Source organism: Sparus aurata, chromosome 6 (genome assembly GCF_900880675.1).
Source record: "Sparus aurata chromosome 6, fSpaAur1.1, whole genome shotgun sequence".
Taxonomy (NCBI): Eukaryota; Metazoa; Chordata; class Actinopteri; order Spariformes; family Sparidae; genus Sparus; species Sparus aurata.
The window spans coordinates 7,808,543-7,836,492 of record NC_044192.1 but is presented as its reverse complement, the minus strand read 5'-3'; the positions used below and the strand labels follow the sequence as shown (position 1 = coordinate 7,836,492).

Sequence of the window (27,950 nt, the reverse complement as noted above, 5' to 3'; positions counted from 1 at the left end):
GCAGAAGAGAATTCACTTGCAAACATTTCAGATTTGTTTTTTGTTATTCTTTCAAAGAGAAATGTCACTGATTTATTCTGACCATGTCAAAGAACGACAATTTTTTCAGCCTAGTGGCCACACTATGATAGAAACCTCACTATAATACATATTTTGTATTAAACTGCAGTAAAATGATTTAATACATTAGACTTCAAACTTAAAGTCCATCTTAAAAAGTCTCCAAACTCTTAATTAGACGTAAAGATGAGTATCATCCTGGAACATATCTGGAATGTGTGTCCAGCTGTGCGAGGGAGGACATCCGAACTGGACAGAAAGTCTTTGTGACAGCCGTGATGGAATTGATGAATTCTGGCTCAGGGCGACTGACAGGAGCGCCGCCAGATTCGCGGGTCCTGACGGCTTCAGAGTTTGTATTCAGCGTTAAAAGAAGGACAGAGAACGAGATGGACAGGAGGAGACATGGTGTCCAGCTGATTCAGGTGGAACAGGTCGACAGCTGACTGACAGCTGACTGAACCAGACCGATCAGTCAGCAGGTTCACGGGCTGCAGCTCTATGCTCTGTCTGCTCTCCATGGAAAGAAAACATCACTGCGTTCGATGTTTTCACTCGTTTCCAATAAACTGTAGGAGCCACTGGCAGCACATCTCATGAATACCTGTGATCCACCACTCCTGTAAAACTGCAGATGTCAGCTTTGGCTCGCCGTCCCATCCCTGCTGAGACACTGTACAACATTAAACTACTTCCTAAACATCTTGAACTGATCAGAGATGTAGCTGAATGCAACAGAGTGTCATATTAGTGCAAATATTTACCTTCAGCAACTCAAAACAAAGAGAGCAGCAAAGCAAAATGTGTCCCAAATGTTTCCCAGCACAAACATGTGTTATCTGATTCAGGTACACGCACTGAATGCAAATTATGTTAGATAAACTATGATTTTCCACTGCGTATTATTATGTAGGCTTGCCAGCTGACCAAAAATACAGACCGTCTGCCCTTCAGAATGAATAATTATACCTTTTTATGAAATATAACATCAGCCTTCAGGTATAATAGCAGAGGTTGTTTATCAGACAGTGAGGACCGCATACTTACAGAGTGAGGCAGCTGTTCAAGCCTTATTGTAAAAGCTAAATCCATCACGAGATGAGATGTGTCCTGATCCATCTGATTCAGCGCAGGCTGTGACTGATTGATTAATGATTGATTAATCATAACAATCTTTTGTGTAACGGTCGGGGGGGGAAGCAGTGACAGCTTTTAGACACTGGGAGAACTGGGCTCCATCAGTCACAGTGAGGTGAAGATATCTGACAATAACTTGTGGTCTGTGGTGACTTGATCCGTAACGGCCAACCGATCATTTTTGGGTTTATCTAACGCACAACACAAGCAAGACTCGGGCAGTAAATGTTACCTACATGCAGACATTTGATAACTGCAACTTAAAGCATGAAATGTTATTTTCACTTAAAAATGACAAAAACAACTCTTGCAGGACAAAAAGCTTTTATTGTGAAGCTAACGACTTGACTTTCCATTTACAAGGCAGCAGTGTGTGTGTGTGTGTGTGTGTGTGTGTGTGTGTGTGTGTGTGTGTGTGTGTGTGTGTGTGTGTGTGTGTGTGTGTGTGTGTGTGTGTGTGTGTGTGTGTGTGTGTGTGTGTGTGTGTGTGTGTGTGTGTGTGTGTGTGTGTGTGTGTCACAAAGAGGAAGCTTCCCTCAGGCCAGGAAAATGTCCCATCAGATCAAAATCTTAACTGTTAAATGAAATCACCCCTTCGACACATGATGTACCCACATCTGACCACATTTCTAAGACAGATGTGGTCAGTCAGCTGGGGCTCGAGCAGGAAGAAAAATAAACAGTCTGACCTTCGTGACCTGAAGTCCACGGTGTGCTTCTGCGTGTCATTGCTGACCTGTCAGTAACTGATCCCTGCAGAATGTGTTTTGTCTTTATCGTGGCCTAAAATTGATAAGAGAAAATGAAAAATGAATTACTTTTGTGCTATTTATAGGAAATTGAGTTTAAGTTACTCACAGACAGTAATAGTATTTGAAAAAGTAAAAACCAGATGAAAATAACTATACAAATCATATACAAAACATAACCTGTGTGACCATGAAGTGTGTTGGAGATTCAGACTTGAGTTTCATTTGATATCGACTCCCAAATGTTGTCCTGTTATATTTCTGTGTTCAGTTCTTAAGATCACAGAATAGTGAATTCTTGTATTCTGGTGGTTAATGACCGGACATGGTTGTGTGTCTGTCTGTGTGTCCATGTTTGTGTGTGTGTGTGCAGCACCAGGGAGCAGAGTCAGGTCCTCAGCAGCAGTCTGGAGTCTCTAGAGAAGAGGGAGGAGGTTCTGCAGGACAAACTGGGTTCTCTGGAGAATCAACACCTGCAGGACGCAAGCAGGCTAAAGACCCAGCTGGACCAGGCCCAGGCCAACACACACACACTGCAGAGAGAGGTACACAATCCCTTTTTCAGATTTAGACACTTCGAGGATATTTAATGGTTGATATAGAAATGATGTGATAATGTGTAACTGTGTGCTTGTTTGTGTGTGCGTCCGTTCAGTATGAAGACACACAGTCTCAGCTGCTGGACCTCCGTCAGCGCTACGAGAGAACAGAGAAGGAGAAGCTGAACATCCACCAGGAGCTGGAGCAGTGCAGGAGCAGCCTGAAGCTGCTGCAGGACAAGACCAGCTCCGTGAGTACACACACACACACACACACACACGCACACACACACACACACACACACACACACACACACACACACACACACACCTTTTTCCACAAAACCAAAGATTTTAAGAACAGTTTGTGTTGTAACCTTTGTTTTTGTTGTTTGCTCAGGTTTATATTCAGCTGTTTTCGTTTACTTGATGTTTCTTTCTACAGTTTTGGGGTTTAATGTTTAAATATTAATGCAGAAGAAGCACCAGACTGTCTCATGGACACTGTGGCAGTCTTGGACCTTCTAGCCTTCACCCTCCTGGCACCTCTAGTTCACAACCCCTAACAACACCCCCTAACTGTGGACACTCGAAAGTCTCACCATCCAGTTGTTGTTGGAATCTTGAATGATTCTTCAGTCTTGAAAACTAACAAAGAGGACTGATAGTAGTAAACAGAATCTAATAGAAGTGATGAATAATAACACAAAAGTGACAAATTTAAAGTGATTCCAGCAGATTTCTGCAACTCAATTAAAACATAAATGAACGTAGAAACTTGTTTTTTATTCAGCTACACTGACAGTTCAGCTGAGGTGACGTCCTGTGACATAGTTTCATCTGCTTTTCATCCGGAGTTAAAAAATAACAGCTGTTTTTCTCTGTGAAAATACAAATCAGAAAATCTGAAGATGACAAGCGAGGCGGAGCAGCCTCCTCTTCCTCTGTTACCCCTCTTCTTCCTCTCCTCCTCCTCTTCTCTCTCATCTATCTGTCATCAGCTCGTCCTCCTCTTTAGTCTTTTTGTTGATGTGACCGTAGATGTTTGTCTCATTCCTCAGGGTTTGTTTCTCTATAGCTTTTCAGAATAAGAGTCCTGACATTCACAGGACTGAGATTTCAAAAGGATAATTTCTATTTAATATAAGCTTTGATCTTATTTTCATAGTTTTGTCCATCATTTCTTTCAGTTTGCTTAAAGCCCCCTTATGTGATAGCTGAGATCTGGGAACATGGTGAAGAAGATGAAGTCTAGTGGTTCGTTATTTATCGTTAAAATTATGACCCAAAATGCACTTTAAAACATCCGTCACAGTTTACAGAACCACTTCCTTCCTTACTTCCGTACTTACTATAGTTGTGTGCGCACAGTTTTCTTGTACATTGAGGGATTATTAACAGGATTAAGTGACATCACTTGAAGCAGTTTATCTTCACACAGCTCCCACTGGAGCAACAAATAACCTTTTATGATGTTTATTCACATGCAGTAGTTCTCTACATGACATATAAACAGAGTAGGATGTGTAAAATCGGTGCAGCTCTCCAGACATCACATCAATAAAACAAAGATTCAGTGCATTTATACTTGTGGTGTCCAGCGTATGTTGGTTGACCTTATTAATTTAATGTCGCCTCTTCTTCTAAACTTCTCATACATTCAGATGGAAACCTGACAACTGTGGGGTTTGATAGAAGACGCAAGTGTTTTGCCATGTGTCTCTTTTCCTTATCAAACATCTGTTGTCAGTGTGTTCCCAGATCTCAGCTATCACTTTGAGTTCAGTTTGATTTATAGAGACAGAAATGATGGATTAAACTGTGAGAGAGTCTCAAGCTTTAATAACCCGGAATTATCCTGTAAAAGTCCAATTTTTATCTTTTATTGGCACCCGAGTTAAGAAACATTTAACTTTTTATGAGAGCTTCTGTTTTGTTAGATCAGATCAGAATCTTTACACTTCTCACTGGCCTGTTATCACAGTCAGCCAGCAGCTGGTGGAGAGCTCTTTCTGAGTGTTAATGAGACGTCCTGGTGCAGAAAGTTAAATGTGCTGATGTGCAGCAGGAAAGTGTTGCCTGGTGACGGGTGCTGTTTGCTCGATGTGGCTGTTGAGTGTTTGAAGATAGCGGTGTTGCTTTGTAGAAACTGCTGCCAGATACAAACCTACAAATCCCCCCTTCTCTCTCTCTCTCTCGCTCTCGCTCTCTGTCTGGCTCTCGCTCTCTCTGTCTCTCTCTCTCTCCTCTCTCTCTCTCTCTCTCTCCTCTCTCTCTCTCCTCTCTCTCTCTCTCTCTCTCTCTCTCTCTCTCTCTCTCTCTCTCTCTCTCTCTCTCTCTCCTCCCTCCCTCCCTCCCTCCCTCCCTCCCTCCCTCCCTCTCCCTCTCCCCTCGCTGTAGCTGCTCCATCCTCCATGTTGGTTTTGGTTGATTTGCTGGCTGATTTCTTCTTATCCCTCTCCTCCTCCCCCCCGCCCCCCCTCCTTCCCTCCCCTCTAGCCATCCATATTGCAGCCTGTCCAAGCCATATTCATTGGCCTTGTCCTGGCTCTGCTCTACTGGTGTTTCGGCCAGTTGTGGTAGAAAGGTACACACCGACATGACATCAGTCTGTCTCTCTGTCTGTCTCTCTGTTGCCTCCATCTGTCCATCATCTGTGGAGGGAAAGATGACCGAGGTGAAAACATCGTCCTGATCTGTGATGAGTTCAGGGTAACATGTTGAGAAATATGAGAACAAGATGGAAGAGTTACTGCAGTCTATGATCCAAACCATCGTCATGACCTTTAACCTTTAGTGCTCCTACAAAGAGTAATTTACGGCACGTCGTTAGTGCTGTCTTATGTGCTGCCAATATTTTAGCTAATTTAATTTATCTATCTTTTTAGATTAAATCTCTTCGCTGTGAAAGTCCACATTTATGATAGCGTAAAATCTAATTGCCTACCACTGAATCTAACATGCTTCCCCGCAAAATATTAATTTACCTAACTCGATGTTATAACTGTGGTCCTTGCATGAGACCACATGTATTATACTACATACCTTTTCTATTTACCTGTATAATTTATCCAGAAGTCTTGAATCTGGTTACAACCATCTTGAAAAGGTTTTTAAAACACATTTAATTTAAATGTCTGATACCCGTAGATGTGATACAAAAACTTCAGTGATGCTGACTTAATTTCTTGCACGCAAAGTGTTTTGATATAAAACTAAGAATTGTTAGATACACTCTAATTTTTTTCCAACACCTTCATGTCCACAAATTTGTACCCAGCTCACTTTTGGGTGGTAAAGTCAAGAAACTTGAAATACTTAAACTACAAAAATAATCCCAACAAAAGCATCTAAAGTCAATATGATGGCAAATATCATCTGAAACATTGTGTAAGACTTTTCCCTTAATATATGAGGTTAAGAACCAGGAAGGTAAAGTTTGGATGAAATGTTTTCGTTTAGTTTCGTATTTTGCACTGACATGTGCTAGACTGCTGTTACTTGAAGGTAACCAGACTATTGGTGTTGAACCCTGAATTCTGATCAGCAGGACGCTCTTCTCACCTCCTACACTTCCCTTTACGACCGAGTATCATCCTCATCTTCATCTTCTCCATCTTCATCGCGGCAGTCTGTCTTTTGTCTTCTGGTTTAAGCAGCTTTAACTGCATGGGTGTCAGTCTTCTGCTTCTGCTCTACTGCTGCTAACACTGAAGTCGGCTCTTTAAAGGGACGGACTCCCACCAATAAGACTCTTTATTTACAGGGTTAACTGCAATGCAAGGTAACCGTCCTTCAGGCTCCCACAAGACGAGCTCTCAGGCTTTGTTAGCACTGCACTGCATATTTAAAAAAAGATTACAGTGGTAATTGTATGATTAGTCGTCCCATCAGTTCTTACAGAAGAGATCAATCTTCAAATATGTCGTTTCATGTTTACAAAAGGCTCCGAAATTCCCTAAAGCAACCAAACATCGCCTTTTTAACATTAGAGATATAGACCTGAATTGGTTACAACCGATTATTTTAAGAATCAAGACAGAATTTCAAGTAATCAGTGACGTTTTCATTGAAGTTTGAGTTCATGCCGCCTGATTGAATCATTTGAATGATATCTGTCTGTCAGAAGTTCTACTGTCTTGCAGTACGAGCTTTTCTCTCATGGCTGCTGTCACATTAATTCAGTTAAGCTTGTTTTAATGTATTGGAATAGTATTTTATATGTTGTGGCTAAAATTTCTATAATATAGAACTGAACATATATTCTCTGCATCCAGACATCTGCGCCTAATTATTCTATTTTCATGCCGTCTGTTTGTGGTAGAAATGCACAAAGCGATGCTGCGTTTTGTCTCTTTTTGTCAACAATCAGGAAGCGGCTGTCTAGTTTTAATAAACTTCATTGGAAGTATCACGAGTCATAACTGACCAGGGGTTCTGTGCTTAATTTAGCGAGAACTCCACGTCGTGACCAGTTGATCTGTACTGTGAGAGTGTTAAACTCGTAGCGTCTGAAGAAAAAGAAGAAAAAAAGAGAAGAAAAGCAGATTATTGAGAAAACGTGCAATGAAAGCGTACCGTGTCTGCAGAGCTCGAGAGCTCCGGCCAAGGAGGAAACATTGAAACGAAATATAGTTCAGAACATCCAGTTTATTTAGACAAAAGCGAGATGTATTCATTCATACTGTACAGTGGAGCCAAATTTGGATGTTGATAATGTTGAATATCCTGTTGGTATGAAGCTCAGTGAGTCTTGAGGTGAATCCCTTTAAAGAGTCGGCGCTCTCCTTCTCGTCCGACTTCCTCTTCAGTTGCTTTCATCTCCCTCATTCATTCACTCGTTGTCTCTTCCCTCTTACTTTCAGGGTGTTGGTGCTTTTTTTAAAAAATTAATTTGATTTCCTTTAATGCATCAGTTTCTCTTGTGACGGAGTTCGTTGTACTTTTCTGTTTCTTGCATCCAGTTTGCAGCTTAATCTGAGTTATCTTCCATCTGATTCAGTCTTTGCCTGCCGACCAGTTTACTGTTTCGTTGACTGTCCCTGCAGCCGCTGACCTTTCTTTTTTTTCCTTCATTTGTTAAACATCGATCATTGTGTCCATCATGTCCGTCCTGTGTTGTGCTGCTTGTCTGTTTTATTTTGGAGTGTCTGACCAACGTTTCCAGTCGTTTGCGCCTGAAGGAAAACTGGTCTGTAACTGTTCTGTTTTCCTACTCAGGTTTCTAGCTCGGCCTCGTTTACTTTGCTGCTTCCAGCTGTGTTTTTTGATTTTACATTTTTTTTATTCTTATATCCTGCTCTCCTCTACCTCTCCTGAAGTCCCAAAAGATTCTATTTTTTATTTTTCTGTGTTAAGTCAGTGTTTTCTGTGCTTGAGTTGTGGGAAAGGATGATTATCTATAAACACACATGCTTCTTTACAACGCAGGTTGCATATAATTGATGCAGATGGCCAGTTGATTTCTTCACATTAGAAAATCATATATAGATTTTATTTGCTGCTGACTTATTTTTATTTAACATGTCGCAGGCCTTGCTGATAAAAAGTGGCTACACAGATTTAGACCTTGTTTATTTATTAGTCTGTGATCAGTGTTGTGGAAGATGCAGATGTTTAGATGGATGTTCATGAAGCGCCAAGAAAGCTGAAACCTAAACACTCGTCACCGGGGATCGGACAATATAAGATTTGATCAAAGTTAAGATTAAAAACACTCAGCACAGATAATTTTGTTGTAAATTTTCATTATCGGGACATTCTTGAGTAAAATGTATCAAATGAATGACAAAATACAGGCCTGAATTGATTTGTCGATTTATTTTGATTTTCCACAAGATTTTCCATCCGTGACGTTTAACAAAATGTAACATTACATGAATCCAGTATGCTTTTGTGCCATTTTAAGAGTTTCAAGCAGGTTTTGATGATTATTGGGATAAAACTTTATTTTGGCGGGGATAATCGCAACGTGAAAATTTTATTTTGTCCCATTCGAAGTCAGTGGGTTTTTAAGTCAATATAGTTCAGAGTGAGCTTGCTCATTTTAGTTCACTTTTAATTAAATTTAATGGGTTATTAGATTTATTAGTTTTTCTGTTATTATGATATGGGGATATTCATCAGGAGCAAGATTAAAAAGTTCAGAATAAGCATCACAATACAAACACAACACTTTGCGAAGGCAGACGACTCAATCGTGTCGACATCCCAGCCTCAATAAACATTCGCACTCAGAGCTGTTTAGTTAACCAAAATGTTTGTTTTTTTAGTTTCTAGTTTTTCTGGCTCATTCACTCGTATCAGTTCAGACTCATGTGAGTATATCTGTAAACAAACACTTACGGTTCTTTAAACAAAACCAACTTATTATTATCTCCATTATCACGTCAAACAGAAATGTAATTTGCGATACCTCCAGGAAGAGAAGCGACTCTTCTTCCATTCTGCTGATAATCAGCTTTTTGTGTGAGAGCAGCAAACCTCTGGAAAAAAAACGGTGGAAATAAATCTGTTCGCTGTGTTTTAGAGATCAAATGTCAAGTATTTTATTCAGATTTAAGAGCGGTCTGACATTCTTGAGGATTGAGACGATAACGATGAATCGATGATTAACGATTGCCATGAATTAGGATTTTTATGGTTGTCAGTTTTCAGGAGCGTGCGGACAGTTACAAACTGTAACCGAGCCGCCCTGGTATTGATTAATGTGCGCACCCTCCTCAATAACTTCCTGATGAGATAAATAACTCTTGTGATCAAAATGTAAAAAAGTAGAATCTTTTGGACTCTGGCTTGGCTTTTTTTTTCTTCTATTTTCTGCAGTCCTCTTTTCTCTCTCTCCCTCTTTGTCTTTGTCTCTCTCTCTCTTTGCTCCTCTTCTTCTTTCTTCCTTCTCTCTTTCCTGGTTTCAGTCAGTTTGAGGCCTGAAGTTCAGACTTGACGACGCAACTAACAGGATTTCTCTTTCTGTTTGTCGTGTCTGTGTGATCGTCTCTCTCGGGCAGAGCGGCTGGAGCCCCTGGATGCCGGTCATCGCAGTGATGGTCGCCGTGACGGCAGCCGTCCTCTACCCCAACCTCTCCAAGAGCAGCTCCACCTAGGACACACACAAACACCACACACACACACACACACACACACACAGAGCGCTGTGAGGAGAGCATCACTGCTTTACTTGTATAAAGTCTAATTGTACATAATTGTAGAGGGAATATAAAGGTTGTGGTTTCTACAGAGGATTCAGATGCTTCTTGGTTTATTTTGTTTTTGTGTGTTTTATTTTTCTGCGGCGGAGAGATTTGTTTTTATTCTCGGCTCTCTCTCGGCTGTGGTGGGGGCTTTTTTTTTTTTGGTTTTGTCTCTCTGCTGATTTCTGGGTAACAAAACGTTCTCCAGCAGGCCAATCTTGACGTTCACACCCGTCCCATCGTACCCGGACGGGATGGAGTCGAACAAAAACACTTTCCAGCAGCTTCAGTCCAGTCGGGGAACGCGATCGACGTTCATCACTGAAAACAGGCCAGTGTGTTGTTTGCTGAAGGAGCATCTCCAAAAGTATTGACGGATTTAATCGGCTTTTGGAATCTGTTAGCAGACTGACTGACTGGGCTGCAGTCCGTTTGTTTCACCTTCACCACTGAAGAATAACTCCTCAGTGTCTGTACTGAGAAACGTGCTCGTCCTGCTCTCAAACCACCTCCACATTCAGCTGTAATTTTCATAATTCAAATCTTCTGCTTTCACCTGCATCCTAAAAATGTCTCTGCTAAAAGTCATTTGTCCGTGCAGCTTTTTCAAAGCAATGTCATTCACTCCCAGATAATAACTGCTCAAATTTAATGCCAGGGAACTATTTGTTTGGTGATTTGCACCACTAAGGCACATTAGAAACTGTAATGAGAACGGCCCTCACATCTTTTACCAAAACTTAAGCTGCTGTTGTTTCGATGGGCCATCTGCCAAATACAGGTTTTACTAGCTTCAATATTCAAGTTGATGATATGCCGACATGGTGCATGTTGTTAAAGAGGCAACGTGTAACAATCTTAGTTCAAACGTTCATAAATTAACTAGAGCTAACTGAGCTAACGGTAGAAACAGTCATGGACGTTCAGTCGCTGTCAAAAGTTTACACACACTTGTAAAGAACATGTAAATCATGGCAGCTTTCAGGCAGGAACAAAAAAATACTCTGTCATAGAAACATTTGTGAAGTTTGGTGCAGCAATGAATTTATTATTGGTCTTTTGAAAATAAGTTTGGTTAATGTCCCCCGACCAACTTTCAGCTGAATTAGGTGCTTCTGATAGCCATCTGAAAGCTTCTGGCTGAATTTCTAACCACAGAATCTGTCGATTCCAACTAAATTTGTTTGCTTCCTGGCCCGGACCGGTTTCCCCACACAGCCCACGTGTTCTCGATGTTCTCGTTCAAGTCGAGACTTTTGAAAGCCGTTTCCAAAACCTCAGTTCCAGCCTGATCGAGGCTTTCGATGTGTGTTTGGGGTCAGCGTCCTGTCGGAGCACCCGGCTGCACCCTCGACCCAATCCTCGGTACTGAAGACTGCCATGATGCACATTTTCCTTACAAGTGTATGTAAACATTTTACCACGACTGCACAAAACAGAATACATTTAGCATCAGTTAGCAGTTATTCTGGTGATATGCTGCCCCCTGTTTGTTGGGATTGTGAATTGTTATGTGTTACTTTTTAAAAGTGTTGAAGTGTTTAATGAAATGATCGTAAAACTAACTGAAAAATAGCCAATTTGAGGCAGAATTTTATCTTAAAGTCAAACAGTCTGTCCTCAGCTCACTGCTTGGAATTATTTCACAGTTCAATTTGAATCTGCAGAGGATATTTTTCAAGTAATCGATTGTTAAGGTTGTAAAATTTCAGAAGAAAGTGACAAAATAATCCATATCATTTCTACCAGTCTTGTCCAAACAATCACTTTTTTTTATTTTATTTTTTTATTGCTATCATTCAAACAAAACGTAAAAAGTTAATTTGGCTTCAAAAAATGTATTGATTATATTTTTTTCCAAATATTAAAATAAATAATTGCTTCTCAGATGGATTGGCTGGAGGTTGCAGTGTGTTCAAAGTAATTTAGACCAATTCGGTTTTAAGTAAAATTCTGATGATTCAAAGGATATTTTTTAAATCCTGACAGTCCTTTCTATATTAAACATTTTCATTTTACACAGTCAGTCACATCAGACTCAACATCAGTTTTTTCTCTTTCTCTCAGTAGAACACTAAAGTAAATCCACGTTACAATACTGCGTCGATGCTTCATGAAAATCGACTTCCTACTAAATCTGAATTGAGGCTGTTGGAGAACAAATGAAGCACAAACGGTGATCCGATCTGTCCCGTCGGGAACTGGTTCTGTTGGAAAGTGTTCCAGGTTTCAGGAAATCCTGCTCTGTTCTGTTCTGGTTTTAGTCGGCCATGTTGGACGACTAACATGGTGTTTTTCTCTGTGGTTTTTTTGTTTTGTTTTTTCAGGGGAGTCTTGGGACGGGGGTTAAAACTTGAAGCCAAATTATTATTAAAATAAAAATCTGATTTTATTTTTCTTTCTTTTGATTTCACACAGAAAAAGGGGGTCAAAGTGCCTCTGATGTAACTAACACCACAGTTTGTGTATGTGTGCGGGCAAACGTGCACAACCACACACACACACTCACACACACTTTCTCTGATAGACGCACACAAACGCACACTTGGTTTATTGGACTGTCAGAAGTCTGAGAGTGTTAAGAGTGGAGAGAAGCTGAACTTTGTCACGTTTCTGTAGCTTTTTCCAGAGCTTTCAAGTGCTAATCTTGACCTTCTTCAACCAAGAGTCGGCTCACTTGTCATTTCATCAAGTGAGCGGACTCCTCGTCTTATGACTGAAAATGTTCAGATGCCAAAAATCTGTCCGTTAACATGAGCCATCTTTGATTTCTACCATCGTTCTGATAGCACGCGTCTCTGTGAATTTTAAGGGAAAACTCAAACTTTAATCTGGCGCCATCTTTAAGAACGAACACAATATTAAAGGTCATCAAAAAGAACAAAGATGACGAGAGTTTTTAACCATCCATCCTCTGAAGTAACGAGCTTCACTTCAGATTCTCTCCAGACAAACTCTAAACGCTTCAGACGTGCGCCGAAATGTTTTGAACAGACCTTTAAAGTATTTCGAGGTGTGTTTTCTGTGTGTGTGTGTGTGTGTGTGTGTGTTGGTTCACACTCTGGACTCGTGTGCAGCGTTTGTCATCGTCCGTGTACTCTGTCTTGTCTCCGTGTTTAAGAAAATGAAATAAATAAATACAAACAAATATTCCTGATGTTTAAAGAGAAAAACACTACAGTACAGAGAGAGAATTGTAAAATAAAATGTTATTGAATGATGTGCTACTAGACTTATTTTGTTAAAATTGTTTAGAGATATGAGAGGGAGCTATGTAGAGGAGACAGTACGATGAAGAAGATGATGATGATGATGTATTGATGCATATGCAGAGCAATGTTTGGATTAAAGTTGTAGCAAGCTGACCCACCAAACCGGCTTCCTGTGTGCTCATTCTTTCATTCACAGAGCTGAAAGTTAAACTGTTAAACATCAAGGTCTTCAATCAGGGTTTAAAGGGAAAGTCCACCCAAAAACGTACAATCAGTCATTATCTTTTCACCTTCTCACTGATGGAAAGTTGGGTGAAGTTTCACCTGAAACATTTCTGGTGCTTCAAAACAAAACAGCAGTGTAGCACTCTCCTGAAATACAGAAGTAGATGGTGACAAACAAACAAACAAACCTTATAAAATGGCCCCAAAAAAGCAGCTCGTCTGGTGTGGTCCAAATCTTTAGAAGCTCTGTGATCCCACATTGATTTTAAAAGATGTTATTTCCACCATTTCTTAAGCTGGAATCTTAAACTGATAGCCTCGGATCACCCCCGACTTTATGTCAAGGGTGTAAATAAGGGAACCGGGAATCTGTGGCAGACGTGACCACCTAAACCGAGACAAAGTCAGGACCCAGTCCCACACTGCATGTCACACTTAAAGTATAATGTCTTCATGAATTTCACTTTGATTTCTACGAGCAAACACTTGAACACTAAGGAGCTGAAATCAAAGGAACCGTCTTTATTCAACACTCACTTTTACGTGTTTTACCTTCCACCTAGAATGAAATGTTTTTCATCTTATGTGTGTTATAAATTGTTCCATGCAGTGATGCTCCTGTGGTTCTGTCTTTGTCTGAGGCCGAGGAGAGTCTGAGATGAGAGCGATGCCTTCAAAAAAAGCTCTAAAACCAAGACCGATGTTTGAGCTCTTCAACACGACAGGGAATAGAAATACAATCGAAACTGGAAGATTGTGATTATTTTTCAGCGATAAGATGATAAATGAAAGATTAATTTTGGAGCTGTGAGGAGACTTGACTGTAGCTGTCACAGAAATGTGGTGAAGTAGGAAGAACAATATTAATCTCTGAGGTGTAGTGAAGTAGAAGTTTAAAGTCACATTAAATGGAAATACTCAAGTACAAGTACCTCAAACCTGCAGTAGAGTTCTGAGTTAATCTCCACACAGAGAAAGAAAGAAAGAAAGAGGACACCATTAAACAGGCCTGGACCTGTGTGTGTGTGTGTGTGTGTGTGTGTGTGTGTGTGTGTGCGCGCGTGTGTGCGCGCGCTCTGATGTTAGCTGAATGTCTTCACACGACAAACATGCATCAATCATCCAGCAGGAGCATGAGGTCATCTTTACGAGACGGTTGAAACACGCAGGAGGAATCAGCGCTAAGCTCGCAGCTCTGAGGCTGTTTGTCATAAAGTCTGGTGCTGAATCAGAAAAGTACGTCTCACACAAGGTTTTCATTCTTACGTACCACTCTAAGGTTTAAAAATAGTCATCTAAGAATAAAGTGGATGTATGTGGAAAAAGAGCAAAACAGTAAAATATGAAGACCCCTAACCCTTGTTCTTTTGTAATATATTTTCTCATGCTTTGATATTTAAGATTACATGATGAGAACCTGAAGTCAAAGATCATCTTTTATCTCTGAATGTGACCAGAGGAGTGAATCTTACTAAAGCCAGCAGGTTGTTTGACTTTTAAAGGCTCGTGGGGACAAAGGGAGCTCCTCTTCTTCAGGAAATGAAAGAAGAGGGGAAGAAATATGAAGCGCGGAGAAATAAAAAATGACACTGTGAATTAAGAGCACAGGCTACGAAGTCAAAATCATGATTATGACTATTTACGGCAACTATAAAAAGTCATAAATTATCTTAAACCTTATAAAACAAATTCATTTTGACTCAAAGGGTCATAATTTAATCTGATGTTTCATAGAATTATCTTTTAAAGTAGAGAATTTGACTCTTTCTCTCATAATTTTGTTTGGAATTTGAATAGAATACAACAATTAAAAGAGTTTGAGTTCTTCTTCTTCTACCCTGAAAAGTCAAAACTACACAATCAGCACACAGAAGGGCGTGTGTGTGCGTGCGTGTGTGTGTGTGTGTGTGTGTGTGTGTGTGTGTGTGTGTGTGTGTGTGTGTGTGTGTGTTGAGACTTGTCGTGCAGGGTTGGGTTGTTGCTGTCTGAACATCGGATTAAAAAGTCTGACTTCAGACAAGCACAAACTCACTTTGTTCACTGTTCAGGTCTGAACTATAAAATATGAAGCTGATCACATCAAACTGTGAGATAAGATCATCCTTTATTGATCCTCTGGTGAAGACAATCCATTAGACAGAGCAGCACGAGGGAACAAACTGTGTGCAGGAATAAACTAAGAGGGAGAAAAAAAAGAGAATAAAATATAAATATACTGTACACTGTTCCTATATACACGTGTGAATGTGCATTATCATTATTGATCGTGTGAGTCAGAAGGCGAAAAACAACAACCAATCAATCTGCAAATAACAGAACAGATCAATAATTCAGCCTGACAGTGACAGAGCTGCTGATTCACACAGAAAACTAAACTTCAGTCGTTTGTCTCGAGAGCATTTGATTATTTTTTGATGAGGTTTGTACTTTGGTACTCTGACTAAATGTAAAAAGCAGTGCTGGGATGTAACTGAGTACATTTAAGTACAATTTTGAGGTACTTGTACTTTACACTCCCACTCGACTACATTTTTTAGGCAAATATTGTACTTTTACTCATTGTATTCATGGTGTAATTTTAATTAGTAGTTACTAATCCAAGCCAAATTTTATTTTAGAGCACAATTTAATTTAATCTATAGAAGGATACTGGTTTACTGGGTTCAGTGAAGTATTGTTTATTGGTAACTTTTATAACACAGCTTGTAATCTAGTATTCTTACAGCATTGTATGAGTATTTTGTTAGCTGTTAGAGTGTGTAGGTATCTAGTTTCATGAGAGCTACAGGTGATGAGAATTAAATCCAGAGGGAGGCAGTAATGCAACACTGAGGATGCCAACTTTTTGTTAGGCCACAAAGAAGAAAGTGGAAAATTCCGAGCTTTCAGAGCAGCACATGAACGCCTCAGCAGCCAGTCAGTCTCCGTGAGGTTGAGAAAAACTTCAAACCTCCTTCAGGCTCCGAGGAAACAACACGTTCAGCGGACACTCGGTCACACTTAACCCCACAGTCCGAACCAGAACCGTCACAGATTATCACCGAGCAGAGCCGTTTCAAACATGCCGGCCACAGAGAAGGACCTGGCGGAGGACGCCCCATGGAAGAAGATCCAACAGAACACCTTCACCCGCTGGACCAACGAGCACCTGAAGTGCGTCAACAAGCGGATCGCGGACCTGCAGCTGGACCTGGGCGACGGGCTGAGGCTCATCGCCCTGCTGGAGGTCCTGAGCCAGAAGAAGATGTACAAAAAGTACCACACGAGGCCCAACTTCGGCCAGATGAAGCTGGAGAACGTGTCGGTGGCTCTGGAGTTTCTGGAGAAGGAGAACATCAAGCTGGTCTCCATCGGTGAGTAACGGCTCCATTCATTCGTCTGGAAGTTTCTCTCCAGCTCCAGAGACCCACAGAAGCTGTGTGACTGCACACGACAGGGATGATGACAGTAAAAATGTTCCTCGTCCCAGTAAAGTTTTTCCTCCCAGTTTTACAGCCCCAACATTCCCCGTTTTCTATCCTGGAAAGCACGAACTGCCTTTAATAATCTAACATTTTTAACTCAAATTCATTTCCCACATGTACATACATATTATACGTTATTAAAAATTGGTTATCCTGAACCAGTTGGATTCACTTTTCAATTCGGCATACATGTAACACACTGAGAAACTACGTTCCTTGTTGAAATCTGAGGTTTTGTGAGTGGGTCACGCCGTCGCTGCCGCCCACCTGGCTGCGTTTAGCTAGGTGTCAGGCTGCGCAGGGAATCAAGAAGAAAACCTCTTTTAAAAGTTGATATTTTAATGAAGTTGATGCTTTTGATTGAGTTAAAATAAATGGCAATCCAGGACGTTTCTGAACGTACTTGTGTTTCACAATAATGGCCATGTGCTGTGACCAGAGACCAAAGTTCAATCCCTACAGTTTTCCTTTTTATTGTGTGAAAGTTTCCCACATTTCACAATGTTGACCCGAATCAGCCTGTTGATGAGAGTTTACTGCCTGGTAGAAGACATGATGGCACTTGAATTAAACTTTAAATGTGATTTGTTCTGATTTGAGTCAGTCTGGGTTCCGTTATCTCCTGTACGTACAGCGTGACGGAAACTCAGTGCCAAACTTCATTTAAGAAATCCGTGATTTAAAGCATTCTCGCTAAGCTAGACATTAAAATAATTTTAATGAACGTGATGGAATATCTTGAGAGTTTGCATGTACTCATCTTCAGTTCGGCATACACAAAACCAACATTCAACCCAGTTTTTTGTAATAAATAATCGTATTTGTGTCTCACCTTATGTGGAGAGCCAGAACCAAATCACCACTCAAAACTTTCAGTTTCATTAAAGTGTGGATTAATTAGAGAAGCAGTCAGACCACAGATTGGTTCAGCACTCATTACTGATGAAATGTATGATGTTGTCAACAGCAGAGATTAAATTGACAGATTTCTGGATGGGGTCTGGCATGTTGTGGGTGCAGAGTGTCTATATGACAACAGCAGAGTGTGTTTTAATGAGCAGCCGCCCACAGAGAGGAGACACACCTGTGGTAATGAGCCCGGCTTCATGTGGAGAGCTGAAGCCTCTCAGTTTGTGTACGAACATGAAAGTATTTCACCCTCCAACCCCTGAAACACACCGTGCTGTTAATGTGGTTTGTCAGCTGCGATGAGCCTCCACCTGCTGCATACTTCAATTTAACAAGCTGCTTGTTGTTGAGGTCCAAACACAATTAGTACACAGATGATTTTAATTAATGCTGTTTGGCTTCCACACGCCCGGGTTGCACAGGGCCGACTGTGCTATCAGTCATTTTTCTCATGAATATTTGTTCTACAGATAACAGTGTCTGTGCCGGGTCGCTGCTGTGCCCGAAGTTTGTGAGAAGTTTCATGTGTTTTTCATTCACAACTTCATTCAAACAAAAGAAGAAGTTTTTTAAAAGTAAAGCAGAGGGAAGCTGCTGTAATGAAAGTGATGGAGGACTTGTTCCTCTTGAGTTGGCTTCAGCAAAGTACGCAAAAGTCATACTTGAGTTAAATAAAGGATGTTTTTTAAGCAATCTCTTGAATGATTAACACAAAATGATGACTTAATTTTAATAACCGAACTCTCGTCTGTCGCTATTAACAACTGACAACCCAACAAGATCCGTTATTTAGGTGATTAAATGGCTAAAATGTAATAATATAACATAACATTTTCTCATTCCAGTATTGTGTATTTTATGTTATATGCTGTATTTGATAAGACAGTGTATGCGTCTCCAGTTATCAGTTGATACATTTTGAATGGGATTAAACACTGATCGTAAGTGCCCCGAGTTGAAATATTACTTTGGTAAAAGTTAAAGTCACCCAAACAAACAGGCTCAAAGTATCTGAAATTAGATGTACCCAAAGTATCCAAAACATTTTTTAAAAAATGTGTGACTATATCTTTATTTGTGGCTTTTAAATCCAATTGATGTTTAAATACAAGTCATCTGCAAAGTAACCTGATGATCACAGAGGCGTAAAAGTAGAATATTTGCCTTTCAAATGTCGTAGAGTGAAAGTATGAAGTGGTAGAAAATGGAAACACTCCAGTATAATTACCTCTGAACTGTACTTGAGGGAAGGTATTTGGTTACATTCACTGGAGATATTCGGAGCGATATAATACCATTGGCTGATATCGGCCTATCACAGATCAGTATCAGCGTATATGTCACCTGATACACATGGATATGAAAACTCAGAAAAGATACTTCATTATAAAGTTCCCACTTTAGTTTACTGTTTCAGTGCATCGATATAATTAACATCGCCCCCAAAATCAGTCAGACTCGAGTTCAAAGTCTTGTTCACAGTCTGCGTCCGACTGCGTGATTATCTTGTTTCAGGCGCGTCAGACTGTGTGATGAACGTCTGCTGAATCATAGAGCTACAATGGAAAATGGAAAGAGGAAGTCTGAGCAGAGAGACGTCCTCAGCTCACATCATCCGTCTGTCCTGCTGTTTATACGTTCAGCAGAAAACAAGCTGTTGTTATCGAGCCGGTGCTGTTTCAAAAAACATAAAAAAAACGCTGCTGACGTAACATCCAATACTGTGTATCTACGTCTGCGCGTGTGCAGGGACTTTAAACGTCTCACTGAATCTTGAATCGCTTGATGTATCCAGATTACTTGGTCTGCAATCACCGGCCGTCGCAGAAATAACATTTGGAGTTTTGATGTTGTTTGTTTTTGGCCCTGAAAGCTCTGAATCACCTGTCGCTGCATGAATCCTTCATTAAAGTTGAATTAAAGTCGTGATTACTGGATCTAACTTATCTAACTTGATCTAAGATCATAGCGTTTGATATACGACCACATTTCTTGGCTCGACACTGTTGATTTCTCTCACAGCTGCCAACTTTCGTCTGAGACGGTCGAATATCAGTCGACTGAATGATGACATCATCGTCAAAATTGTTTTTATGAGCAAAATAATGTACGCAATGTTGTTTTTCTGCCTCTTTTTTGTTGCTGCAAACCAGAATTTGCCAACAAAGTGGACCGTTGACGGATGAGTCTCCACCACTGTATGACTGTTTGTGTAAACAGGATTTAAATCGTCCTATCAGCTTCTTGGCTTTCTTTATTTTTTGCACGCGCAGATTTTTCCTGGTGAAATCGTATTTTAGCCGAGGTTTTTTGTTTTGCTGTATCATCATAAAACACTGTTGCATTTAAGAAGTCGGACTCGTTTTGTTTGCGTCCAAAAACAGTTTTTAAGGGAAAGTTTTGATGCTCTACAAAGCAACATGTGTTCTGGGGAGCTTATTTTCCTCTGAGACCAGCTTGTTTGTTCAGTTATGGAAAAAATGCCTCATTAATATTATAAATATTTAAATTCTAAGTTTTGAATTTCTTCTCCAAAACCACACAGCGCCCCTTTTTTTTTTTTTTTTAAAGCAAAAATCTTTAACATTGCTGATTCCAGCTTGTTAAATGTGAGGATTTGCTGCTTTTCTTTGTCATTTATTATTCTTTAAATGAAAAAGTCTTTGTGGAAAATCTTAATGATGCGCAGATGAATCGATAATGAGAGCTGTTAGTTTCAGCCCCACAGAGTGGATGTGAAGTGATTCTGTTGAAGGTATTTTATTCTTATATATCCATCTTTCTGATTATTAAAAGGAAACACAGATTCCTTCGATCATTCACAGATGTAGTAAACGAGTCTGTGGTAAATTAATCTGATTCTAGACTTGTGACTCTTCTTCTTCTTCTTCTTCTTCTTCTTCTTCTTCTTCTTTGCGCCAGTGCAAGTGTCAAAGCACGACGAGCTGCGTCCGCCCTCTCTGCCCATGATCTCTTTTGTTTTCCACCAAACTAGAGGAGGAGTTCAGGACCCGGCGGTCTGTGAACGCAGCCTCGGGTCTGCAGATATCTGTTTGTGCAGCTCCACTCTCCTCCGTCAGCTGCTCCGTCAACAAGCTGATGGAGCAGACCACACCTTCACACTGTCGTTTATGTAGGAAACATCTCGGGCCATTTTTCGTGACATCACCTCAGGCCTGTGGTCAGACGAGCTCTGTTTGTTGAGGGATGAAAAACTTTTTGAGAGCCCATGATTCTTGTTTCGCGTCCTTTCACGTAATCTTTGACTTGTTCTTTAACTCAAAATGAAATAATTAGAAGTCAAACTAAAGCAAAAACTGATCCTCCAGAGGTCCAAATACAGCCTCGGCTCATGAGTTGTCTGTTTTGAGAGACTCCGGACTTTTCTGCTTTAATCAGAACAAACTGAATCCTCTGAATAAACCATGAAACCGTCCTGAGACACTGGAGCTGCTCGGTGTTTGGTGATGGCTGGGAGCTGAGGCCGGAGTGTGTTCGGTGATGTAAAACTGTGGAGGTTTGATTTTCCACAGTAGGGAGGAAATGACTGGGTGGGACACACACACACACACACACACACACACACAGACACACACACAGACACACACACAGACACACACACACACACACACACACACACACACACACACACACACACAGTGAGGCAGCACCGGCTTTCAGAGCTCCAGACGGATCAGAAAACGTCAATAAAGGGTCGTTTATTAAAGAAAATGTGAATGAAACATTTGGTATTTGTATTTCTTGAGACTTAAAGGAGGAGTCTGTTGTTTTGCGGTATATTTACAGCATTAATGAGACAGCGTGGCGTCTGAAGGTTGTGTCTCCTATCACATACAGGTGATGTTCACTAGTTTCAGAAGCCTCATGTTGTCGTTTGTAACATAATATCTTGTTGAACTGATAGTTCGGTGCAGCAGCTCTGAATCTGAAGCTGCACACTGTGGCGGGCATCCAGAAGGTTTACACAGGTAACGTCGGTTTGTCAGATACCTCACCTCCACGACAGACAAACAGAGAGAAGGAGAGCGTGGGAAGGAGATGTTTGCTGATGTAACTCATCGTCTTCTTTTCAGTTGTGTGCGTTTGTTAATGGTTCGCCGTGCCGTGGGGCCCCTCAGGGAGGCCCCTCGGCTTTTGTGTGTAACTCACACGGAGACAGGATGAGGAATATTGTCAGCAGCACATGTGTCGAGTTAAAGACTCGGAGATTCATGATGTTTTATTTAGATTCATGATGTTTTTATTTAAATTCATTGAGCAGTGTACATTTCCTCTCTTCACCGCTTCCTTGAATCTTCAGACTGATTTGTTCCTGCGCTCTCTGCTGCTTTCACTGTCTGCTGGGAGATTTGAACGTCATCCTCAACATTTGATCCTTGTGTCATTGTTGACTTTGGCTTTACTTTATCATGCAAGATGAACTATTTATTCCCCTTTGAATATTTAATTTAATTTAATTAATGATTAATATTTTGCCACAACGTGTTTGTGTATTGGATGAATCTCTCTGACCAGTACTGAATTTTCGGGGCTGAAGCTGATATTAGGGAGCTGATGTCGATATATCGGCAGATGTTCTTATAAACACAGAATATACACTGCCAGTCAAAAGTTTGGACACAGCTTCATGCATGTAGAGACCACCTGTTCACACACAAAGACACGGCGGGTGGAACCAAAGATCTCAAATTTGGACTCATCAGACCAAAGCACAGACTTCCACTGGTCTTATGTCCATTCCTTGTGTTTCTTGACCCAAACAAATCTCTTCTGCTTGTTGCTTTTCCTTAGTAGTTGTTTTTTAGCAGCTATTAGACCATAAAGGCCTGATTCACGTCATACTCAGAAAATAAGCCCTCAAGCTAGCTAAAATGAGTGGAAAACAAACGTCTTCAGAGAGCTACTTTGCGAAGGAAATGGGAGAAGGCCCAATGACGAGACAAGAAGAGCCTACGACTGCCGAGAGAAAGGAAGCTACTTGTAGGGAGATGGACAACTGTCTTCAAGTTGGCTGATAGATAAAGTGGCTGAACTGCAGCTGTGGGGACGGTGAGTGGACCACTGCTGTAGACTGCAGATGACGGTGACCTTAAAGTATGTTACGATGGTAAGTTACGGAGACTGGACATAAGGAAGGCAAATCGGGTGGCAATTATCCGTTGTATAACATATAAAATTCATTCTTAAAGTGCTTTAAAATATGTTTATTTTGCCAAAGACATACATGTCCTGAGGTTACGTGTGTTTGGGGTTAACTCCCTGTTAAACCTCAACTCATTTTGGATTTGTGGAGGTTGTGCTGCATAAAAAAACACTGTCGACAACCCGCAGACGGAGCAGATGAAATCTATCTGACCACATTTCACAGCTGTGGTCTCCGAAACCCTCAAAAAGAAGCGAGCGCACATCAGCAGCATGTCGCCGGTTCAGAGTAGCTGATGAAACGGCGTGAATTATTTTCAGATGTTTTAAGACGATGAGAAATAATATTTAGGTTAAATAAAGTAAGAAAGTCTGATCTGATCCTCCTCAGGAGGGAGTAATCTGAGGGAGCTGCTCACACACCCATAGTTCACGTGGGTGTATGGGTGTGGCATTGTGTGTGTGTGTGTGTGTATTTGTGTGTGTGTGTGTGTGTGTGTGTGTGTGTGTGTGTGTGTGTGTGTGTGTGTGTGTGTGTGTGTGTGTGTGTGTGTGTGTGGTCCCTGCTTCATATCCACCAGCTGTTTGTTCCTGATGTAACTGTAGCTGAGGATCAGCCTCGTCCATCATCTTCTGCTGTTTCTGTTTGATAACCGTTGTTCTATCATGTTGCAGGAGCACATTTGTTAGCAGAAGATGGTTTTAGTTTCATGTCTGTTAGTTTGACCTTAACTTTGTAAAAGTGTGTGTGTGTGTGTTTAGCAGCAGACTCTTGGAGACTTACATCGACACTTAATCACGCTGAGATTGCAAAAGCCTGTGTGTTTGTGTTTAAGCTGCCAGTATGGATGGTTGTCGCCCAAGGTGTTGAGTGCCAGGTGAGTGTGTGTGTGTGTGTGTGTGTGTGTGTGTGTGTGTGTGTGTGTGTGTGTGTGTGTGTGTGTGTGTGTGTGTGTTGTATAAAAAGGGTGTTGGCTCTCCGCTTGTGCAGACAGGTGTTGTGTTGCATCACCGCTGAAATTGAAGAACAATTTCTGCCTGTTTGTGCCGGTTTGACAGGTGCTGATTTTTTATAATTTATGAATCGGTTATTATCAGATGGAGAAGGTGCTGAGTGCCGCTCCAATGTCTTTGAAGCAGTGTTGATTAATTTTGTGGCCCCTGGTCAGAGAAACAGGCTGCCGGCTCAACGTTGCACATGACATTTTAGATTTGTTCTCTCTAATGTGATATTAAAGGACAACTCCACCAATATTGCTCATTAAAGTGTGTTTACAGGTCTTGTGGAGTACATGTGAAAAAGTAGAATACAGTCTTTGGTGGCTCCAGAGGAAGCTGCATGTAATCTGATAAATTGTCACTCAGCGATTAAGCTGCATTGTGGGTAATGTAGGCGGCAGGTTTTTTTTTAAGCAGTCCACTGCTCTCATATTGATCCTCTAACACTCAAAATCAATACAGCCGAACTAGAGATATCATCTTTTTATTCCACGCATTCGTCCTCCTTTTTAAAACCTGGCGCCTGCATTACCCACAATGCAACTAATATCACCACGAGGCTTAACAAGGTCCAATGAAGCATGCAGAGAGGAAGCAGGGGAAGACATGAGAACAGGCCCAACGGGATCTGACGCTTTCAGTTGTACCATCAATTAAACTCTGTGACCTCATTCTCACACTCACACACACACACACACACACACACACACACACACACACACACACACACACACACACACACACACGCGGTGCCTCCAGGCTGTGTTTTTGAACAGTAACATAGCTTGCGGTGAAGTGGTGCGTCGCCGTTGAGAGTAAAGTCCACAGTTCTTCACTGAAGAAAATAAATCTGTTATATGTTTAATAAGCAGGAGTGATTAAGCTTATTTCAACTTCATTAGAAGATTTGTTTTTTTGCTCTCTGTTCCACATCGTCACATTGTTTTTACATCTGATATATATTGATTACAGCCACTTTTCTAATGACGGTGACAAAGAAAGTGTATCACAAACTGCAGGTGTAGGTTTGGAAGACGTGGACAGGTCTCATTAAATATACTACCGAGTTGCATTATGAGAAATGTAGGAGAATGTTACTAATTCAAGGGACTAAATGTCACAACATCTCTGCCTGTACTGCTTTAATTTTGACCTTTTTATTATATTTAATTTAATCTCATCTTCTCAACTTTCATGTCCGCTTAACCAACACAGTGATACACCAACATTATATTTTCAAGACTAGTTTATTAATTTAAAACATAATTAACAGGTTAAAGTTGTTGAAATTTAGGGTAGAGGCAGAGTTGGGTTATCTGGTTGGTGTCTTCCTTTTTCTTTTACCCATAACAACGTCAAACATACGTTCTTGTTTTGTCTTGGCGTGTCGGAGTCCTTCTCCTGTTTGGAACGACGCATTCTGTGTCACGTCAACTGTCCTCTACCTTTTCTTGTATTGTCTTCATGCGAAATTTCCTGCCTGCACCCGGGCAGTGAAGAAGAACACATAACATCTTATAAAAGATGTGAAGTAAGACCATGGGAAACAGTTTTATATTGTGACACGATGAGTATCCTCATATCACTCGAGCCCAACGGTCGTGAACATATTGATTCGTTGCGAGCCTTCTCTTCTTAATGACACAGCTAACATCCAGACAGGTCATGAGTCACCCTGTCTTTGTCTGTGACATATTAACTAACACACACACACACACACACACACACACACACACACACACACACACACACACACACACACACACGCTCGCTTTCACTCTTTCTCTTTCGGCCGCCCGGTTGCCATGGCGCTGTGTGTCAACAGCAGTCTCGGTCCAGCTCGGCTCGTTGAACTCTGAACAGCTGATGGACGTTTGGTTTCATGTTATCCCGAAACTCGACTTTCTGTTTCTGTCGTGTACGTTTCTGTTGTCATTTTACCTGTCATGACTTTGATTGTTTCCTCGTTGTTTTTCGGGGAGTTTTCTTTCACTCACAAACTGTCTGGTTGTTGTGTAGGTTGATTGTATTTTTTTTTATTCATGGTGGTTTTTGTGTTAAGAGATGGAACATCAGACAGTAGCAGCAGTCACACACTAGCTCTTTAAAAAGGGAAGTCATTGTTGTTGTTTATGTTAATGCTGCTGTGTTTCTGTCTGTTTAATGGTGTCTGTTGATTTGTGCGTGTCGTGTTGTTGAAGGCTGCTTTTGTCTTCATGTTTTTCAAACTTGCCTAGATAAATGAAACTAGATGAATTTCCCCTTCAGGAAAATTGAGTTCACCCATGACTCTGTCTATTTTTATCTGTCTGCATGTGTAAAGAAGTTATAAAAACATATCACAGTAAAAGAAATAAAATATAATAATTGAAGAAACAGTCTTCTAAAAATGTGGGTCAACCCTGAATTTAAAGTCTTAATTCAAAAGTAATATCAGTTGGTGTGATGTGATTTATATCGTTGTGACTGTTTCAGAAAATGATGTGTTCTTTTTATTTTGGGGTCAGCTGTCCCAGACTGATCGCCTACAAGGCTGGCAAACGTCTGACCACCGTTTGAGTCACAACAGTGCATATTTGCACGTGTTTTTAAGGTCACCCAGCAATATTTAAAGGCTGTTTCCTGGTGGCCACAACTGGCTATTTTTCAGGGGATGTCTGGCCATATTTATCTGTGATTGTGGCAACTAAAACAAGTATTTGAACCAAACCATGTTGCTTTCCTAACCCTAACCAAGTGGGGGTTTTTTTTTGTGCCAAAACCTAACCAGAGAATAAGCACAGCATTGTGTTAAAAGAGAAACAGAAAATTCAACTTTCCACAACGGAAAGCAGCAACATAAAAAAACTTTCAGCTTTAAGTTATTTGTGGTTTTGCCGAAATATCATTCTCGCATATTGGGTTGACTGTCCCTTTAAACATCAGTGAATGCAGAAACTGTGAAGTACATGAATATAAAGCTTAACATTGTCTCTTAATTGATAAAGAAGTAGTTTCATCCTTATAGATTATATCTCAGAGACGGACAGCAGTATATGGGCTAAACACACACTCGCTCTCTCACTCACACACACACACACACACACACACACACACACACACACACACACACACACACACACACACACACACACACACACACACACAGCAGAAAATTGTCAAGGTCGAGCAGAGTAAGGTGCATTCCACCTGTTGTCTTGGCAACGCCTGTAAACAAAGCCAGTGATTGGCTGGAGTCCACCGGAGAGGGGGTGTGGTTCTGAAGAGGGAGTGTCACATAGCTTCAATGATCCAGAGCTGCCTGATGCTGCGTTCAGGTTCTTTTGAGAAAGATGGGAGATAAGAGACGTAGGCGACGGCAGAATTAAGGATTTCAGTGTGAGAGTTCAAATGCAGCGTGAGGCGATAAGATGGCCGTCCAATCAGCAGCCTGGAAAACAATCAACAGTTCAGGTTGATGTGAACATCGACAGGTCCGGGCTTGTAAAGGCTTCCAGGATCCTTCCCAAAGGTCCAGATTAAATCTGTTGAATAGTGACGTATTCATTCTCTTGTCCACAGAAAGGTGGACATAGAAGTACATGACCAGAGATTCATTGATCAAAAGTAAATAAAGTATTTTGATATTCAAGGTTTCATGCAAAGAATACAAACATTTACCATTACCAGCTTCTTAAATGTGAGGATTTGCTGATTCTGAGTCTTTGGGTTTTAGACTGTTGGTTGGACAAAAGAAGCAATTTGAAGACGTCACTTTGGGAAACTGTGATGAGCATTTTTCACAAATGTATCGACATTTTAACGATTGAATAGACCTGACAATAATCAGCAGATCAGTCAACGATGGAAGTAACCGTTAGTCCCAGATCTACTGTGAACACCATGAATGTGTTAAGAGAACACGGCGCTCCACTTATTTCAGTGAAAGCTGCTCACTGGCGAAGAACCTCCATGTTTCTCTCTCTGCTCTGTTACATGTGAGTGCACTGGGTGTATGTTTATGTGGGTTGAAAGTGATACTATTATGTGGATTGCGGGGGTTGTTGCGGGATTTAAATGTTATGGCGTGGACGTTCTGACTGTTTATTTACGTACATGAAGGATGGGAGAGCCAAGCACTGTACAGTAAACATGAACGTGAACATGAACGTGAACGTGAACATGAACGGAAGGTTCTGGTTCTGATGTGGCTTCACTGCTGGCGTTTTGTTGGCAGCGACATAAAGAGTTTGAGCCGAGTATGCTAACATGCTGAACCATGTTCACGTCCTTTGTTAGGCTGATGGGACATCATTAGTTTTGA

The 27,950-nt window shown here is 40.9% G+C and overlaps 2 protein-coding genes and 1 long non-coding RNA gene across 19 annotated transcripts in view; 2 read left to right on the top strand and 1 right to left on the bottom strand.

The window, feature by feature from the left end:
• The window catches only part of slmapa (sarcolemma associated protein a), a 60,480-nt gene extending 47,431 nt beyond the window's left edge, over positions 1 to 13,049 (top strand). For 13 of the 16 annotated variants that reach the window (XM_030419185.1, XM_030419191.1, XM_030419190.1 and 10 more), the window contains 3 exons: positions 2,320 to 2,491; positions 2,602 to 2,736; positions 9,493 to 13,049. In XM_030419185.1, coding sequence (XP_030275045.1) covers positions 2,320 to 2,491; positions 2,602 to 2,736; positions 9,493 to 9,588 — 403 coding nt within the window. In that variant the 3' untranslated portion in view covers positions 9,589 to 13,049. Of the gene's footprint in view, positions 1 to 2,319; positions 2,492 to 2,601; positions 2,737 to 4,984; positions 5,073 to 9,492 lie in introns of all 16 variants that reach the window. The other 3 variants (XM_030419189.1, XM_030419187.1, XM_030419198.1) reach the window with 1 other exon arrangement.
• A 2,148-nt stretch (positions 13,050 to 15,197) lies between these two features.
• On the bottom strand, positions 15,198 to 17,617 carry LOC115582870 (uncharacterized). The gene is made up of 2 exons (XR_003984265.1): positions 17,409 to 17,617; positions 15,198 to 16,535 (listed from the first exon to the last, which is right to left on the bottom strand). It is a non-coding gene; the product is annotated as an uncharacterized LOC115582870 (long non-coding RNA).
• The window catches only part of LOC115582856 (filamin-B-like), a 68,687-nt gene continuing 56,746 nt past the window's right edge, over positions 16,010 to 27,950 (top strand). The window contains exon 1 of one of the 2 annotated variants that reach the window (XM_030419078.1): positions 16,010 to 16,465. In XM_030419078.1, coding sequence (XP_030274938.1) covers positions 16,174 to 16,465 — 292 coding nt within the window. In that variant the 5' untranslated portion in view covers positions 16,010 to 16,173. The remainder of the gene's footprint in view (positions 16,466 to 27,950) is intronic. The other variant, XM_030419077.1, reaches the window with a different exon arrangement.